Source organism: Trichomonas vaginalis, chromosome V (genome assembly GCF_026262505.1).
Source record: "Trichomonas vaginalis G3 chromosome V, whole genome shotgun sequence".
Classification (NCBI taxonomy): Eukaryota; Parabasalia; order Trichomonadida; family Trichomonadidae; genus Trichomonas; species Trichomonas vaginalis.
The window spans coordinates 27177090-27195815 of record NC_067207.1 but is presented as its reverse complement, the minus strand read 5'-3'; the positions used below and the strand labels follow the sequence as shown (position 1 = coordinate 27195815).

At 34.0% G+C, this 18726-nt stretch overlaps 12 protein-coding genes and 2 pseudogenes across 14 annotated transcripts, besides 1 other annotated feature; 5 read left to right on the top strand and 9 right to left on the bottom strand.

Moving 5' to 3' along the window:
* Positions 1-5040: part of a mobile genetic element that runs on past the window's edge.
* Positions 371-1021, bottom strand: TVAGG3_0411520 (uncharacterized protein; the record flags this gene model as incomplete). Its single annotated transcript, XM_051233097.1, has 1 exon — positions 371-1021. The coding sequence occupies one exon, from the start codon at positions 1019-1021 to the stop codon at positions 371-373; it is 651 nt and encodes a 216-aa protein (XP_051102827.1).
* On the bottom strand, positions 1385-1615 carry TVAGG3_0411510 (uncharacterized protein; the record flags this gene model as incomplete). The annotated part of the gene is made up of 1 exon (XM_051233096.1): positions 1385-1615. One exon carries the CDS (start codon positions 1613-1615, stop codon positions 1385-1387), a length of 231 nt encoding a protein of 76 aa, XP_051102826.1.
* Positions 1661-1885, bottom strand: TVAGG3_0411500 (phage tail repeat-like family; the record flags this gene model as incomplete). The annotated part of the gene is made up of 1 exon (XM_051233095.1): positions 1661-1885. One exon carries the CDS (start codon positions 1883-1885, stop codon positions 1661-1663), a length of 225 nt encoding a protein of 74 aa, XP_051102825.1.
* TVAGG3_0411490 lies at positions 2849-3793 on the top strand (annotated as a pseudogene). The gene has a single exon. A coding segment is annotated over exon 1 (945 nt).
* Positions 3803-4246, bottom strand: TVAGG3_0411480 (phage tail repeat-like family; the record flags this gene model as incomplete). Its single annotated transcript, XM_051233094.1, has 1 exon — positions 3803-4246. The coding sequence occupies one exon, from the start codon at positions 4244-4246 to the stop codon at positions 3803-3805; it is 444 nt and encodes a 147-aa protein (XP_051102824.1).
* A 23-nt stretch (positions 5041-5063) lies between the features above and the next one.
* On the bottom strand, positions 5064-5472 carry TVAGG3_0411460 (phage tail repeat-like family; the record flags this gene model as incomplete). Its single annotated transcript, XM_051233093.1, has 1 exon — positions 5064-5472. A coding segment is annotated over one exon (409 nt), but the record flags the coding sequence as incomplete, so codon positions are not given.
* An 18-nt stretch (positions 5473-5490) lies between these two features.
* On the top strand, positions 5491-6301 carry TVAGG3_0411450 (annotated as a pseudogene). The gene has a single exon. A coding segment is annotated over exon 1 (811 nt).
* A 41-nt stretch (positions 6302-6342) lies between these two features.
* Positions 6343-6588, bottom strand: TVAGG3_0411440 (serine threonine-protein phosphatase family; the record flags this gene model as incomplete). Its single annotated transcript, XM_051233092.1, has 1 exon — positions 6343-6588. The coding sequence occupies one exon, from the start codon at positions 6586-6588 to the stop codon at positions 6343-6345; it is 246 nt and encodes an 81-aa protein (XP_051102822.1).
* An 18-nt stretch (positions 6589-6606) lies between these two features.
* TVAGG3_0411430 (uncharacterized protein) lies at positions 6607-6969 on the bottom strand (the record flags this gene model as incomplete). The annotated part of the gene is made up of 1 exon (XM_001317042.2): positions 6607-6969. The coding sequence occupies one exon, from the start codon at positions 6967-6969 to the stop codon at positions 6607-6609; it is 363 nt and encodes a 120-aa protein (XP_001317077.2).
* Positions 6970-8294: 1325 nt separating this feature from the next.
* TVAGG3_0411420 (beta-tubulin binding) lies at positions 8295-9869 on the bottom strand (the record flags this gene model as incomplete). The annotated part of the gene is made up of 1 exon (XM_001317041.1): positions 8331-9860. The coding sequence occupies one exon, from the start codon at positions 9858-9860 to the stop codon at positions 8331-8333; it is 1530 nt and encodes a 509-aa protein (XP_001317076.1).
* Positions 9870-10718: 849 nt separating this feature from the next.
* TVAGG3_0411410 (uncharacterized protein) lies at positions 10719-12640 on the bottom strand (the record flags this gene model as incomplete). The annotated part of the gene is made up of 1 exon (XM_001317040.1): positions 10744-12630. One exon carries the CDS (start codon positions 12628-12630, stop codon positions 10744-10746), a length of 1887 nt encoding a protein of 628 aa, XP_001317075.1.
* A 57-nt stretch (positions 12641-12697) lies between these two features.
* TVAGG3_0411400 (phosphoprotein phosphatase protein) lies at positions 12698-13759 on the top strand (the record flags this gene model as incomplete). The annotated part of the gene is made up of 1 exon (XM_001317039.1): positions 12698-13657. The coding sequence occupies one exon, from the start codon at positions 12698-12700 to the stop codon at positions 13655-13657; it is 960 nt and encodes a 319-aa protein (XP_001317074.1).
* A 284-nt stretch (positions 13760-14043) lies between these two features.
* TVAGG3_0411390 (Chain Z Uncharacterized Ribosomal Protein) lies at positions 14044-14454 on the top strand (the record flags this gene model as incomplete). Its single annotated transcript, XM_001317038.2, has 1 exon — positions 14063-14410. One exon carries the CDS (start codon positions 14063-14065, stop codon positions 14408-14410), a length of 348 nt encoding a protein of 115 aa, XP_001317073.1.
* A 738-nt stretch (positions 14455-15192) lies between these two features.
* TVAGG3_0411380 (protein ubiquitination) lies at positions 15193-18335 on the top strand (the record flags this gene model as incomplete). Its single annotated transcript, XM_001317037.1, has 1 exon — positions 16536-18335. One exon carries the CDS (start codon positions 16536-16538, stop codon positions 18333-18335), a length of 1800 nt encoding a protein of 599 aa, XP_001317072.1.
* Positions 18336-18726: the final 391 nt, after the last annotated feature.

Here is an 18726-nt window from a genome sequence, read left to right as displayed (position 1 = left end):
TCGAGACTTCGACCGAAATTCCAATTCAAATACCAGACGGGACAGCCTACGACGACATAAAGCAAGCAAAGAAGGAAGCCATTATAAAGTTCTTTGCCAAGCGTCCTTGGATACTACTTCCAAACAGAGAGAGTCCAATTCCACGAATTATACAAATTCTCAGAGCACTGTTCCACTTCTCGGGTCAACCATTCTACATAACCTGTGAAGGCGACATCCAACCAGTTCAGTAAACCTTAACGTTTAACTGCACTTTTTTATGTTTTTTGTGAAAGTGTCAAAAATAAATTGTTTTCATGAGTTTTCTACGATGTTAGAAAAGTGGTTAGAAAACGTGTTAGATCTAACATGCTAACATAAACATTATTTTTCAATACTTTTTCAGCACTTTTCCGTAGTTATATATGAAAGACAATTCGAGATAAAAGTCATAGTACAATGGAATAATATGTTGCACACCATTTGTTGTGAACCAAACTTGAAAGTCAGAGAAACTGTTACTAGGTGGTTCGTAGAATTTAGAAGCAAAGTCATAAAAGTCCTTACCAATACATAGAAAACTATTGTTGCTTGAACTGAAACTTGCATGACACATAACATTTTGAGGGTCAAACACGTTTCTATAAACTGTCAAATCTGCTGGTGGAAGTATAAATTTAAATGGACCATCTGGTGGTAATGGTTCGTTCTGGTTTAGTAACCGAAGAAATTGTGCCCAAGAACGTTTGTCTACTTTCCAAAATAAAAACTCTGTATCTCTTGGAGGGTTAATTTCAATCTTTTGAAATGAAACGGTGGAGTTCATCTTGTCATATTCTAGTTTCAGATAGTATGTTCCATTTAGTAAAGAGTCGTATTTTTCTTGAAATTCCCAATAATATTTGTTCATTTGAGTTTGAAAGTCATTTAGAGTTTTCTCAAGACTTTCGTCTGAACGAACTGTAAAGATTCTCATTTCGTCAAATTTGTCTATTAGACCATCAGAACCTTTATACTGCCCATGAAAATATACTGCGAACATAAATGCGTTAGTTCTATTTGAAAACAAAACTCTTCTAAATCCTATTGCCTTTGCATCTGAAGGACTTTGAAGCCAACGAATTGGATAGTCAAACCTGTATGTTCGGGATGAAATTTCTTCATCTGAAATAGTCCTACCAGCATTTGTAAAGATATAGTCTAACGGTTTTGTATCTGCTACTTTTGTTCTTTGTTTTTCAACCTGAAGCATTTAATATATGTAAAAATATATTGTTTTAAAATGGTATGCCATTTCATATTTCTCATCTAACAAACAAGTTTCCCAACGGTCTTCTCCAACAAACTCAGCGTACATTTCAAATAAAATTAAAAAATGTCACTTTTTTAAAATAAATTTTTTACTTCATGCAATGTTTAACACATCGAAAGGCATGTCCATAAGACGTTCTTCTTCTAACCTCTCTAGTCTGTTTGGATAATTTGCACGTGCTGTTTCCAAATCCATTTCGTAGCGAAGACCAGACAATTTGTCATAGACTTTTATGGGTCTTCCCTTCCTATATTTAAAATTCTTCGAAACTCTCCAACCATATCTTTGCAACTCTGCTTTTATTCTAGCAGATTTTCTATCCATTCTATATGGGGGCATTTTTATAAAAATAAAAAAATATTTTTTTCTTTACTTTACATAACCACCTGCTGCCATAAGTCTTTGACGCCAACCCATACCAGCTAATGAAGGTTGACTTGGTTTAGTTTGGAAACTAAACTTTGGTTTTGGTTTATCTTCAGTTTTTGTTTTTTCTTCTTCTATCGGTTTTTCGTCACTTTTTGGTTCCTCTGACTTTACTTCACTTGCAGGAACAGTTGTGTCGTCAACATCTTCATAAATATCATATGCCATTTGTTTTTGTTTTCCTTTCAACTTTTTGTGTTTGTTGTAAAGTTTAGAATATTTCGACTCTAAGTCAATGAGATGTTCTATAATGAACTGTTGGTCAGTGAAGTAAACTTTTCCATCTGTTGTCTCGAAAGCTCCTTCAGACTTCAATATTTTATTTGTGAGAGTCTGTTTCTTTTTGAGATACTTGCCGTTCCATTTTTATGAAAGTGACTTTGTAGTTAGGGTTTGTATTTCCAGACCTGGCACTTTCTATTATTGAATTTTTCTCTTCATCTGTAAGTTCTTTGACAGTTTTGACAATGGTTTGAACTTTTTGTTTGTGGTGTCAAATCTACCGTTTTCAACTTCTTCGGTCATTTCATCTCAGTAAAAAATTTTAGTTTGGTTTGTTTTCAACTGGTTGTTTTGTTTTTTAAGTCGGTCTAAAACTTCTGAGGTATAGGAAGAACTTGACAAACACGTTGTGTAACTGCTGGAAGCCGACAAATCCATCTTGAACCCATTTGTCTCAATGCTGTATTGTTCATTTCATCTCAGTAAAAAACTTTACATTCCACGTTTGAGGCGGTTGAGGTTGGTTATTGTTTACCCATTGTTGTGCATGGTTATATCCTCTGTTAAAGAATCTTTCACCTTGGTCCATATAGTGTCCTGCTTGCTTATAGTAGTCATTTGCTTTGTTATAATAGTTTCCTGCTTGTCTTCCTACATTGTCCATCCATCCTTGAACTTTTCCTCTTGTTTCAGGATTTGGAATAAGATTTGTTGCATCTCGTGCTACATCCCAACCTTTCTGTACAGTTTGTATAATAGGTTGTGCTTTCTCTTTAAGTATACCTAATGTACTCAAAATCTTCCTTCCAACTCCAAATACACCTCTGGCTATTGTTCCCACTGCGGGCAAAAATCTGGATGCAACTCCTGCTAATGCGCCAAATAAACCCATTTCTTATAGGATAAAAAATGACGAATCCAAACAAGGACCCCTATGTTTCTAAAGCGACAAAGAAAGCACTCATGATAAAAATCTTTAGTTCAACACCAAATGCTTGGTTTATGGATATCTTGGAAAACATTCCGAGAGTTAGAACAGATGGACCACCATACTGGCTAATATTTGTCGGTCAAAACACAAGATACTGTGAAGCCATACCATTATGGTCCAAAAATATTTTAGATGTGAAAACTGCTTTGACAATATTCGTTGACAAATACCATCCAACAAAACTGACATCTGACTGTGAAAGTTCTTTCAAATCAGATGATGTAAAAAACTATCTGCGTTCAAAAAATGTAAACCAATATTTCATTGTCGACCAAAACCATTCTGCTCTTGGTGTCATTGACGGTTGTATAAAATGTTAAGAGACTTAAACCAACCACAAGGTGGTGAAGCAAATGAAATGTCATATGACGACAAATATAGACACTTCTCCATGGCAAAGATGAGACAAGTTTTAAATATTTACAATAGCCGTAAACAAAAAGGTTTGGGAAACCACTCCCCCGAAGAAATGAAAAACAACCCTGACTTAGAGAAAGACTATATATTAATAATTTAGTCAAAAGAGACAAACAAGAAAGAATGCCGGGCTTCAAACTTCAGAAAGGTGACAAAGTAAAAATAGAAATACCTAAACGCGACCCATATGAAAATACTATTGACTATGACAACAATGGGAACTCGACAGGTACTCACGTTCGTGTTCGTAAAAATAGAAGAAAGTATACAAGAGAATATTATGAAGTTTTAGGCAAACATGGCAAAATGTACACACTGCAAGCAGAAGATAAAACTACTATTGTCAGACCTCGTTTCAAACTTGTCAAAGTTCAAGGTGGTATACTTTCAAAGACAGTTCCTAACAAATATAAGACAACTCCTGACGAATATGCTAAAGAAGTTGAAAATGACGACTAAGCATTTCTATACCATGCGTAAACTGTCATGTAAGGTGGCATGTATTCTTTACTTTGTCCCGTTGTTTGCGTATATCCTGAAACGTGATGTGTATGGTTTCCTTCTCCCTGAGTGTCACTCCAGTAACAATTTATAGCAAACTTAACCTCGTCTTTAACATCATATCCTTTACCTTTTGTCATTCCTGACCAATCCCAATATCTATGCTTATGCCAACCTGCTTGAGATGTACTTAAATCTATGTAGTGACTGTGTGCAGGTAAATTTTCACCTGAAATCGTTTTACTTCCACCTGTTTCCTTTGAAGAGTTTGCACAATACAAAAACCTGTCGACTATTTGTTCCCATGCACCAACACCAAACATTACTTGAGGACCTCTTGCATCCATAGATGTATAAATAGAACCTACTGGGTTCATTAAATCAAACATATGAGACATTATAGGATTGTCTTTTTGAACTTAAAATATAGTGCAACTATTTCAGGTTTCTTTCTGGTTTGTGTAAGAATATTTTTTATAATATAATCTTATGTTTTCAGGGTAGGTAAAATCTTGACTATAATATTTATTTCTGTCATCTATATAATAATATACTATTCTCGTTTTTTCTATTGCATTATATCTTTTATATCTATAATAATCTAAATATAATGTTTGCTTTTGTTCATCTGCATGTAGTGTTCCTTCGTCATCTACATAGTCATAATAATATGGTGCTGGAGCTGGGTCAGGCAATGTCATATCTGCCATTTCATAAACTCGGAAATATTTCTTTTGTTCGTCTCCATATAAGTTTAAGTAGCAGTTGTTGTCTAATGGAACTTTAACTTGTGTACCATCATTCTTTATATAGCTTACATACATTTCATTGTTATTTTTCGGAATGAGTTTATACCGTATACCATTTCTTAAGGACTGTACAAACTGCCATCTAAATATTTATTTTCTTCATTGAAAGAAAAGTCACCAACAATAGTTTCAATATTTTTGTTGTTCCTATCAAACTTTGGTATATTTCATTGACATATGTTTTATCTGCTTTCTTTCAAGGCTAACGTTTAAGTCTGTTATTTCAGAAGATGTATGTGTATGTCCAACGGCACTTTTCCTGTTTAAGGTTTCTTGTAAGTTTGTAATATTTGCAATGGTATGTGTATGTCCAACGGCACTTTTACTGTTTAAGGTTCTTGTAAGTCTGTTATTTCAGATATAGAATGTGTATGAGTCTTTTTAGAATATTCGTTTTCAGCTCTCGTCACTTCACTTGACATTTTATTGTCAACATATGTTTTGTCTGCTAGTTCAGGATGAGTATGTTCTTTTGTTGCATAAGCATTGTTAGCTCTTTCTTCTTCTTTTGCTATTGCATCGTCTACATATTCTTTGTCAGCTTTGTTGTCAACATCTGCTTTCAAAAGAAGTTCATTTATAGGTTTCTCGTTTAAAGTTCCTTTTGTTGGATTTATACAGACAGTATGGTTCTTATTGTCTTGAAACAGAAACTCATCTGTCATTGGGTTTATTGTCAGTTTTAAGTTTCCTTCTTTCAATGACTCAGATATCTTAGAATAGTTTGAAAAGTTTGTTGTGTTCTTATTTAGAGCTTGCATAATGAGTTGTCGGTTGTGTTGTATTTCTCTCATGGAAGCAATATCTTTCGACATTTTTATTCTAGATAAAATATGCTTCCAATAGAAAAAGAAAATTCAAGAGTTGCTACAACTAAACCATTAGATGAACTTTTTACTAATGTCGTCAAAAGTTTGAGACAGAGACCGTAAAGCATGAAGGCTATCGTTTTGACTACCCATTAAGATGGTTAAGAGACCCATCTGTCACAAAAGCTATTGGCTTTCGTAGAATGAAGTTCATTTCAGAAGCCATACATGGTTTCCCATTTACGGTCGGTTTTGAAGTTCGATACTATAACAAAGAAAAACGTATGTATGAGAAATTTGAACAGGGAAAACTTTTACAAGTTAGTTTGCTTGTAAACTTAGAAACAACTCTTCAAGCTTTTCAAGAAAAAATAAACGATATCTATATCGAATATGCAAACCAGTATAACATTGACGAAGGAGAATACCATCTCGATATTATTTATGACAGGAAAAATGCAACTGTTAAAATCAATAGAATAGAAGACCTTGGAGAAAACGTTTATATTTCTACAAAATATAACAACTTGGCATGGTATAGATTTATGAGGATGTTAAATCAGCCTGCAGCATATCCAGTACACCCAGACTTTTATGAAGTCGAAAACCCTAATGGAACATATGAAAATGTTTTCGACCCAGCTGCTATTATTGTTCATGCTTCATTTTCTGGCGCCCAAAACTCTTTCTTATGCTTGGCAAATGACTTTTACGAAAAACCTACAAAGTTATACGAACCACCAAGTGGAAGTATTTCAGACTTTCAAGTATGGTTTACTACAGATGGAAGAAAAAGAATAATTCCATTATACCATGCGTTTTACTTAGAACTTAGTTTCATATACAACTACTATCGAACGGTAAAAATATAATTTTTTAATATACCGGTTGTGGTGTTGGATTTGGTTGCCAACTAGACTGTGGTGCAGGTTCAGGCTGTTGTATAACAGGAGCTTGCTCTTCTGGTTCAGGGTCTTTAGGTATAATACCAACAAACTGACCTACTCTTTTACCAATATTTTTGACTCCGTTCCAAATTCCTCTTCCTACGGTTTTTATTCCATTCCATATACCTCTTCCAACATTTCGAAAGAAGTTTCCTATCTTACTGAAGAAACCCATTTTACTATATGTAAAAATCTAATGTCCGCCTAGTCTCTTACGTTTCCTGTTGAGTTCCATAGCATTCTTTAACTGGAGCTCATACATTCTGTTTCTCCTCTGGTAGAAAACATATTCTGGGTCAACTCCTGTGTTCGCGTCATCTGCATAAAGTTGTTTATATCCCACTTCAGGGTTTGTATAAAACTCTTTCCATCTCATATTTGCATACCATGGTGGCAAACCTAACGCAGCGTCATTTGACATGGCAGTTTGCATTTGTACATCTGTTGGCACTTGACCATAGTTTGCCATTGCAGTTTGTATTCTAACTTCATTTGGAATATTCTCTGGGTTTGGTTGTCCAGGTTGCTGTGCATTCGCTAAGTTCTGTGCGTCCATTTAATATTAGATAAAAATATCTCTTACGAGTACATATACTGAACATTTGCAGGCATTGGTTCATCTTCATATTCTCTATATCTTTCTGCCACGTCAAAGAAATAAATGACACAATGGAAAAAACCTAAAACTAACAATCCGATTTCAAACCACATTTACTTACTAATAAAATTTCTTTGTTATGACACTTTCTCCGGTTTATAGGACCTCTCTCATATTCTATCTTGTCATATATAAACTCATAGTCATGTATGTCCTCTAACCATCTCATAACGGTTTCCAAACCACTTTTATCGGATGTAAAGTAAAAGCATGGATGGTTATGTATAACGTCTAAAGTTTCTAAAGAGTCTCTCAAAGTCCAGTCTACTTGGTATTGAAAATCCCATGTGTTATAGAACGGTGGGTCCACTATAAAGAAAACATTTTCCTTGTCTTTATATTTTTCATACAACTCTGTCCAATGACATCTCACAAACTCTATACCCTCAATATATTTTTCTATGTCCTCTTTGAAAACATTTGTATAGTTAAGATATAAAACTTTTGACATAAGTGTTTCAATGTCATGAACTCTTATAGAACCACTATATAATAGTCTAGCAGATATACTATCCCAGTCTATATATTCTGCTTTTTTCAAAACCTCTCTCACAATATTTTTCTTATCTAATGGTATACGTTCCATCTTACCTATAGGTATCTTTTCTTTTAACTCTTTCAATATATTGTTTGTGTCTGGTATATGTTTGAGACGGTCCATATAGTTGTCGAAGTCATTGCATATAATCTTTGAGTCTGGGAATATTGTATGGCACAAATGGGATATATAGAAACTTCCACCGAACAAATCTACAAATGTTAGACCATTCGGTAGTTTCTTAAGTTCTCTCAATATAATATCTTTACATCTACTCTTATTTCCAAAGAACGGTAACGGAGGTTTTGTAAAATTCATTTATATATAATAATAAAAATGTTTTTACCCGAAAAGTGACAGAAAAGTGACAAAACATGAAAACATATATAATTTGTGAAAAGCGACACATTATATAATGTTTTCGACCCAGAAGAAGGCTTCTTCCCAGAAGCAATGGAGGAAGAAGAAGAGTCCTCCGAATTCACACCAGAAGACTAACAATTTTCCGAATAAAAACTTCATTTATACTAAACATCTTCGGGGCTAGAGGGCACGAAGTGCCTGGAAGCCCCACTACCTTTTTTTTTTTTTTGAACATGAAATCAAATAGACACTAAATGCAATTTTTAGAAATTTTATGAAAATGATAAGGATTTTAGAACAGAGATAAAAAGAATTTGTAAGATTATTATAGAAAAGAATATATTTTTACATATTAATATTAAAGACCCTGGTTGATTTCATTAACAATTGCTAAGGCCTGGCGTTTAACCATTGCATAGTTTGTCTTTCTTCTTTCTTGCTCAATATGCTCTATAATTTCGGCACTTTCCTGTGCCTTGCTCTGCAAATCTTTTTCAAGTTGGTGAAGTTTCGTCTGTTGTTCATTTGTTCTGAGGTTTGCTTTAGCCTCGTTGTATTGTGTAGCTAAAGCATTTGTTGCCTTTCTAATATTCTTAAATTGCTCTTTGAGGGAGTCTCTTTCTGCTTCTTTTTGTTGTTTTCTAAGTTCTCCTTCTTGTCTGATTGTTTCTACGTCTTGGAACTGTGGTAATTCGGCATTCATCTTCTTTATCTGCTTCTCTATGGACTGTTCTTCTTGTCTGATCTTTTCATCGACGTTCTGGAGGTCTTCTAATTCACGACGACGCTGTTCGACTTCAGCCTGAAGAGCCTGAGCAGTAGCTTGGGCATCTGTCATCTGTTTGGCCTTGTATTCGAGGTCTGCCTGTAATTGATGGAAGTTTTCAAGCGTTGGGAGCTTATCTAAAGTTTCCAAATCGCGAGATGTAGTAGTAAGTACTTCGATAACGCGCTTTTGAGCTTCTGCAAGTTCTTTTTGAGCTGTATCGAGTGTTGTTGGATAGTTCTTGATGAAATTATTCATATCTTTTTCACGTTGAAGCAAAACTAAGTACTTTTTGCCTCTTTCTGTATTCTGATCTGCTTCACGAGCTTCAAGGTTCTTGATCTGCTGATCAACGAACTGTAAACTCTTATTTTCATCTTGAATAGCCTTATCAATATCTCCAATCTTAGATGTTGTATCTTTAACAATCTGAAGGAGCTCTTCACGTGATTTTCCTGAAAGATCTCCTGTTTTTCCACGAAGTTCGCGGCATTGTTCTTCAAGAGAATCAATCTCTTTAACCATTTCTTGTAATTGAGGTGATCCATTGCCACGCATCATCTCCTGGACTTGATTTTCCTGATCAGTAACGATGGCATCGAGATCTTTTCTCTCACGATACAATCTGTCTGCTTCCTTTTCTAGTTGGGAGTTGGATTGTATTAAGTCATTGAGAGCCTTTTGCATTTCATCGTATGAGACTTTGGTAGACAATCTATCAGCCAGCACGTTATAATCTGCTAATTCAGCTTCTTGTTGAGCGATCTGGTTTCTAAGGTCGCCAACCTCTTGCTGTAGTGAAACTGATATAGCTTGGCCTCTTCTACGAGTCTCATTTTCGTCTTTGAGTCTTTCAATTTCTGCGACTATTTCATTAATACGCTTACGAAGAATACCAATGTAAAATTTGTTATCTGCTACCTGTCTTGTGCCTATTGTTTTATGTGCACTAGGTAAACCTTGAACTTCTATTGTTTTGTTTGATGTGTTGATTCTTTGATTGAAAAGGCCAACATCACCACCAATGCGTGATCTAGAGCTTGGTGGGCGCATGCCAGTTGGCTGGCGTGACGATGGCTGGCGTGACGATGGTGGGCGTGTGAATTTTTGCTGCTCACTCATTTTATCAAAAAAACGTTCTATAAAAAAAATTACAAACCGACACAATTTAAATTATTTTGAATTAATTTCACCATAATATTGATATTCACAAAATATACGAAAAATTAATTTGGACAATTTTTTATCGATGTCAAAAAATCGGTAAAAATTTTGCTCTCTAACATCGGAACTGAATGCGAGTTGTAGATTTGTTGCTATTGAGAAAATATTTATAGAATGATAAGAAAACTTCATAAAAATAGGGTGCAATATGTAAATTCAATAAGAGTCTAATGTGAATTACAAGATGCATCCTATATTATAATGTATAGATAAGATGTAAAGTTGATAATGAACAAAGAATAGCATCATGGACATGTCGCAATTGCTTACTTAGCTCAATAATAAAATATATAATCATATTAATGTACTCATGTAGCACACAATTGCAAACGCATTCATATTCATGGGTACTTCACTATTACAAAGATATATAAAATAAGTTTACACTATAGAAGTTTCAAAAACTCTCCACAGCAAAATATTCAATTGTGGTCCCTAGATTTTGTATCTATTATACCATACACACACAAACAAACAAACAATCAAACACATACACACACATACACACACACACACACACAAGCAAACAAATAAATAAACAAACAAGCATGCAAACACGCACGCACACACACACACATACATACATACACACACGCACACACAAAAAAAAAGCAAGCAAGCTAACATACACACACACGCATACAGACACGCACACACACACACAAACAAACAAACAAGCAAGTAAGCACACACATACGCACACATATTATTGACAAATAAAAACATAAAATAAATTTATACTAACAAACAAGAAAAATAACATTTAATTTAACAAAAAAACTTATAAATGCGAAAGTTTTTCACTTAAAGCGAGTAATCTCGATGAATCCCATCTAGCTTTGACGCGAGTAAGTCTTATTCTATATCCGTAGACTTCTTCAGCCAAGAACTCTCTTCTATCCTCTAATTTAGGTAATAATTCTTTTGATTCTTTGTATTTTTGCCGGATTTGTTCCAATTCTTTTTTGAGACTTTCCAAAGGATCAGAAAGTTCTTTAATGGTCTTTCTGAGTCCATCAGCAATTTCTTTGCAATCAGCAGTGAAATTTGCATCATCAACTTGTGTTTTTGCGATTTCTTTCTTTAATTGAGAGATTTCAGCTTCAATTGCCGAATTTTCTGCATCTAAATCAAGAGCTCTTTGCGACAATGCATCTTTTTCATTGGATAGATCTTCAATTTTAGATTTAAGTGGATCATTATCTCCAATTGCGGAATCAAGGACTTGTCTCGCGTGATCGATTTCCCTTTGAAGCTGTTTGACTTTCTGTCTGAATCCATTGACAGAATTAGATTCTGTGTCAATTAATCCGAGATATCTGTCAATTTCGTCTAAAACGGCGTTATGACGAACTTCGAGAGCTTCAACCATTGACTGTCTTGATGATTCAAGTTTTTGGCCTTCTTTTATCGAATAATCTAAAACTGAAGGAATTATTTGATTATTCGACTTTGTTTGGAATTCTGATAAAGGATTTAAAGACTTTGACTTGAAATCATCAGTTCTAGTCTTTGTTTCTTCGATCTGTAGCTTCAAAGCCGAAATTGTTTCTTCAATAACGTTTTTAATTCCGTATTGACGATGTACATTCATTTCATTCTTCTTAGGAGAAGCTACTTCCTCTGCATTAAGTTGGTCTTTCGATGAAACTAATGCGTCGTGTCTTGTCAGTCTCATATCAGCTAATTCTTCCAATTCTGAGTTCAATCGCTTCAATTCTATGAAAATAGGATCGACATACCATGGAATAGTGCTTCCGTCATTAGGAACTTTAACAACTGTGCTTCCAGAGATCATTGATTGGACGTCTGTTGAAAACTTCTTAGATCCTAAGGCAGGATAAAGTTCTTTATCCATATATCGTAAGGACGTCTTAATTAACTCTTCAGGATCGACTTTGAAGAAGGTTTCGACCTTGAAATCTGACATTAACTGAGAAAAGAATTTATCTAAGCTATGGATGTACGGATATACTTCGGCTGGGTCACTACCAACTTCTAAGAGTTGTTGGGTTCTTGAATTTATCTTTTTCAGATATCTTGTTAAATAAGTGTAAAATTCTGTTTTTGTTGAAGTTTTCTCTTCGAAACAGAATGCTGTAAACTTTATTGGTAGATCTTTTATTAATTGTGAAATATTATCGATCACAGATTTAATTTGAGTCGTATCAATTCTTCCTGGTGTTAAAATAGATAAAAACATTGTGAGAAAGCCATTCACGATGTTTGAAATAGCTCTAAATAGTTCTGCTGATAAAATTGTTGACTTTTCTTTTAATTCAATAATTGTAAGAGCTTTTTTGCCAATTCTGATCAATTCTGTGTTTTGTGCTGATATGAATTCGACTCTTAATGGCATTTGTGTCATTGATTTCAACTCTATTTTAGTTTTTCCCCATAAATCATTCGCTGATTGTGCAAGTTTTGGAATTTCGACATCTGCGATCTTGGATGCAACGTTAGTATCAATTTTTTCGCATGTTTCATGCAATTCTCTAAGTCTTCTCTTAAAAGACGAAATATCGTTAGGTAAAGCATTTGATTTCTTGACTTTATTCAATAACTCAATTGCAATTGAAAAGAACCCATCGGCATACGATTTGTATATGAAACTTGACTTGCTTTCCCTTGGAGAAGGCGTTAAAGATGAAGGAGGAGGAATTGACATGAAATTTGTCACGTTTTCTAAAATTTGGCACTTTTTTGATTTTTGAATTTGAATTTTTTTAGTAAAAATGAGTATTTTGGATCCTGTGAGTGTTGATGATATCATTCACAGGCTCCTGACAGAGGGACGAGGGAAGATAAACAATAATCTCATACGTCCTCAAGAAATGTATTGGTTAATCGAACAAGTTACCGCGATATTTAAGAAACAACCAATTTGTTTAGAACTCATGCCACCAGTTACTATTTGCGGAGATATACACGGTCAATATCATGACTTACTAAGACTGTTTGAGGCAGGAGGTTCGCCTGCAATCACGAATTATTTATTTTTAGGAGACTACGTCGATCGCGGTAACTCAAGCTTAAATACAATTTGTTTACTCTTTGCTTACAAAATTAAATATCCTCAAAACTTCTTTTTGCTTCGTGGTAATCATGAAGATAAAGATGTGAATAGAGAGTACGGATTTCTGAGAGAATGCTATGAAACGCATTCTCACGATAAATTATACAAGGCATTTAACAAATGCTTTAACTGGCTTCCAATTTCTGCGATTATTGACGGAAGAGTATTATGTATTCATGGTGGAATCTGCCCCAATCTCAAATATGTCTCCCAGTTGAAAGAAATTCGCAGACCTTACAAGCTTTCGAAGCAAGAATTTATATTAGATTTGTTATGGTCAGATCCTGACAAGAAAACAGACGAATTTGAAGATAACATTGATAGAGGATTGTCATATCTCTTTGGAAAATCTCCCGTACAGAAGTTTTTGCATGATAATGATTTAGATCTTATTGTCAGAGGACATCAAGCTGTAGATTTAGGATACGACTTCCCATATGCACCAGATATGTCTATTGTTACAGTATTTAGCGCCCCAAACTATTGCGGAGACTTTGGAAACGACGCAGCTCTTCTGGAGATTGACAATGATCTAAACTGTTCCTTTAAGACAGTTGTGCCACTTGAGGACAACAGTGATCATGGTGTTTGCAAAAGAGCAAATCATGCATTTGACTAGATTTTTACAAAATTTAATGATTATATTCTAGTTCAAGGCATTCACCATTACTTATGTATATATTATTTTGTTTGTATTATATTTAAACTATCTATCTTTCCATATATCCTTCTTTATACTGCTCGATTCTTTATTCCATAAAAGATATTTATTTAAACTCAACAACAATATGAAATAAAGGATAGAAAACTTATATGTCATGGTAAATTACTATGATTGCCAAATTATTAATTTTGATTCAAAATCGGTAGAAAAAGGATATATTAAGCGAGTATAAAAATTGTCCGTTTTCCAATAATTATGAAAGTTTTCATCAACTATACGATATATGAGAGGTCGTGGCCGAGCTGAAACCAAACCGCAAAATACTCACAATTTTGGCGGTTAGGGCGTCCTTTTAGTTCTATGTCCGCTAAAGGAGGCGCTCGTAAGAAATGGACCAAGGCTACTAACAAGGAGAAGCGTGAGTGGGCCGTCATCATCACACCAGAGCAGGCTGCTGATATGGTTAAGTCCGTTCCAAAGAACAAGGTCATCTCCGCTGGCAAGCTCGCCGAGCGTTATAAAATCTCCCTTACCTGCGCTCGCAAGGCCCTCGAAGCTTTAACAGCTGAAGGCAAGATCGTCCCAGTCATCAATGGCCACGACCTTAAGTGCTATGGCCCACACCCAGATCATGTTGTTGAGAAGGTTGAAGAGGTCAAGGAAGAAACCAAGAAGCCAGCTGGCAAGAAGGGTGGCAAGAAGCAGTAAATTTTGAATATCTTCTAATTTTCGAAACTACTTGTCTTGTTGTTTTACAAGCAAAACTTTTTTACAAAACTTAAGACCTATACCTCAGAATAATTTTCCTTTCCAAGATATATCTCCTTTATTCTGAGTTTCTTGAAACTACCATACATTAGCTTATATTTCATTCATAATTGGCATTACTATCATAAGCCTACAAAAATTCCATGAATTAGAGCTAAATCTTTTGGTCGTAGCAATGATTTGATAAAATCTAACCAAATTTTGCCTTAGGTATTAGGTGATGGTAAATGATTAGCAATCTACTAAAGAATCACGAATTCAAGCTAAGTATTGGAAGATATATCTAAATAGATAATCTAGACAGGATATATAATGACTACTTCTTGCATCTATCAGTTATGATATGTAAACTCTCAGATTGTTGTTGTTTTCATTCAATTAGTATGCAACTCAGATTTTAGTTTTGCTAGTTGACTGAAGCTAAAAATCATCAATAAATGGAGTGTATTAATGATGTTTAACTCCTAGTTCGCAATAGGAATATGAATATGTCAAGTCCAACTCGGATATTTGATCAATTTAATTTATTTCTAAGTGCAAGAGTGTATCCCGCCAAGCATTAAGGTGCAAACATAAAATTACTTGTAACTGAGGAATAATTGCGACACAAGCAAAGAAATAGAAAATTTATTTAGTGTCCTACAGTTGCTATCATTATATGTATTCTAGCAGGTGAAGTTCTGTGTTTTAATTCATTTGATATTTGATGAATTCAATTAACATTGCTAATCTCAATGTTTTTCATGCAAAAACAGCCTGTTATCTTACATAAACGGGATAGTATTGATTGGTAATTGAAAATCAAGCTATACTTTGGTTTAATTATTATAATGGTTCGGATACGATAACTTCCCAGTATTATCGATGTAATTTTACAATCAAAAAATTGATATATTTTTTTGTCAAAAAAGTTATTGTATGGTTTTTTCTCCTCCACAGAAACAGAAAGTTCATTGGATTATAACGGACAACTATTCTAGGATAGTTCCTTTATTTTCCATGATCTGTTTTCTTGGAGTAATCATTCGTTGGGTATTAAAATATACAACGTTGTTTTGCAAGTTATTTTGTACGGTCGGCATCTTTTCAATACTTCAGACAATTCATACAAGAAAGATCTCCAAGTATTTTAATACAAGTGAGTGGGCAAATCAAAAACCGCCGCATCTTCTATTAAATGCATGCATATTCGCAATAATTGCATACTTATCTTACATTATTTCAAAACCTTATCAATATAAATCGTACTTAGACGTTTATATGAGATCATTATTAAATACTATTTCGATTTTCTCAATTTCTGCATCAATGCAGTGTTTCTTCATCAAAGTAAATGCGTTTTCGATTAGTTCAATACGATGTGGACTTGTAGGAATCTTTCAAAGAATATTTGTACTAATACGTGCAGTTACAAACACTGCAATTTGGTTTATTTTTTATCATTACTATTTAGGGACTGTTCTCGTCCTCTATATTTACTTAATCATCAAATTTTCAATGATATGTTATTTACTCGTTGAATTCAAAGCAACTCTGAGAGATCATTTTCAAAATAAACGAGATTTACTTGTCCATACAGAAGTCAGCTCTGGAACAATTTGCGAAGTTTGTTATGAAGATATGATTGAACCAATAGTATTCGAGTGCTCGCATAAGGTTTGCTTTAATTGTGCAATGCACTGTGCATCAATAAATGCTATGTGTCCATTCTGTAGGGCTCCATTTAGATATCCAAAGCGATTAGAAATCGGCAATGGCCATATCCCTTTTGTGTTCCTCCTAGCTTCCCTATAAATTTGTTTGTATATTACTAAACTTTTTGAAGTATATATATGTTTTGAAAATATAGGAAACCAATCGTTATTTTTCTAACCAACTACATTATGTACATCAGCTTATATGAATTATTTATTCCAAGTTGTTGTCTCGCCAATAATTTCCTTGTCAATATTGTATTTTATAACATCTCAAAAATATTTCTCGATAAATGTATTATTTAGGCAAAGCCGAATATGGTTCTATCATTCTTACAATCTCAAATAAAATCTTGTAAAAATTGACATTTATGCAATTTGGCTCTTTATCTTTAATTCCACAGGACCTTATGCCTGTGATACAGATCCAACAGTGCATAAATCAGCTTAAGTATGGTAATATGAAAGAAACGATCGATAAAATTAAAAATATTCAAAATAAATTAGACAATTATGATGATTTAGTAAATATATTGCTTGATTTGGCAAGATTAAAGAGCAAAAATATGCAATTAGTTGCGGCATTCATTCAATTATTCGGTGAAAAGGATACCGGTTTCCAGAACTCTTTGTTTGAAGCAATATCTATTGAAAATGGATATTTATTCCGTAACTTAGTACGCAAGCATTACTTTGGAGATAAAAATTTGATGATCAAAATATGCAATGATAGAAGATTTCACTATTTCTTTGTCGATATGATTGTAACCAAAGCAGAGTTCGATATCACTAAAGATAATGTCGATGAAGACTTCTATGAACAAATAAAAAAGCTCAAAAAATGTCCAAAAGAACAGATAAGATCGGTTTATAAATGCGGCTACAAACAAGATACAATTGAATTATATCTTAAAACCGATAACCTTGAAAAACTCGCAGCAATGACCAAAACTCCAAAATCAGCAAAATTTTGCCAGTTTGAAGTCCTTAAAGGCAGAGTAGCTATACTTGATTTTGCGGCATTCTACGGATCCGCTGAATGTTTTAAGTTTTTACTATCAAATGGTCACAAAATTGGCCAAAAAACAGCTGCATTTGCAGTTTACTCGGGAAATCCAGAAATATTGGATTTATGCCTCAAGGATGAACCCGCATCCATCAAGCATTGCTTCATTCCTGCAATTGTTGCCAACAAAAACGATTTATTTGAAAAGATTTTTAAATATACCGACGCCGAAGAGAAATTTGGCATTGATTGGGAGCTCCTCATCAAATCCAGAAACTACGGAGTCATGTGGTCGTACTTCATGTCCGGTGTTGACTTCACAAAAATCCAAAATGGAAATAATATTTTACATCTTGCAGTTACAACCCATCAGTACTGTCTTTCCAAGATTCTTGCATCTGATAAAGCCCTTCTTGATAGCGAGAACCAGTTCAAAAGGACTCCACTTTCGATATCTTTAACAAAAGGATATGGAAACATATCAAAGATGCTGATTGAAAGCGGATCCAATGTAAATGTCAATCTTTGTTCACAAAAAGTTGTCGAAACTGCAATAAAATTCGATCAAGTCGAAACTATCAAATATCTCACGGAAAAAGGTGCAATAATTTCATCAGATTTTATTTGTTCCATACAAAATAACTTTGCTCATTGCAAGTCCATGATATTATCCAATCCTACCATTGATTTTTCCACAACTTCGAATACAATTTTACATGATGCAGTTTTGAACAACGATTTTAACAAACTACAGCAAATATTAGCCGACAAATCAACCAAAATCGATGAGGTTAATAGCATTGGACTCACAGCTTTCCATTTGGCTTGTATGACAAAGAATCCAAACGCATGTACTTTTCTTTTGTCGAGAGGATGCAACTTTAAGACGAAAACAATATACGGAGAGACAACTGTGATGACTTGTTGCAAATATCCTGAGATGTACGACATATTGAACTACATGGTTGATAATGGCATCGATTTGAATGAAACAAATTCAACAGGAATGAACGCTTTGCACGTAGCTGCTGCGTATGATAGAAGTGAATTTATTGCTTATTTGATCTTGAAAGGAGCGAATAAGAACCAAAAGGACTACAGTCAACGACTTCCAATTGACTATGCAAAGTCTTTTATTGTTAAGAATGTCCTCTCAAAAATGTAAATTTTTATAATTTTTTTATTTGTTTTAAAAATAAATCTTTGATGTTTGTTTTCATTTTATCTCTTCTTTTTCATATTATCCGAACTACATCACTTTTGAATTTGGTTCTTATTTCAAAAAAATAATTCAATTTTTTACTTTTGAGAGCTAAATATGAATATGAATGAAGAAAATAAGATCAAAAACATAAGATAGATCAAGGAAAAGTATTGCATTAGATTTTGATGATCTTTCATGCAATAATGAGTGTAGTATTTCAATCATCACCCTTTGCTTTTTATGCACTAGAATGCACAGATTGAGTTTGATAGTTATAAATGACACTGCGTATTAGAATGAAATGTAGATGAACTACATTTTTAATTCATCCATGAAATAAAACAATTATTTA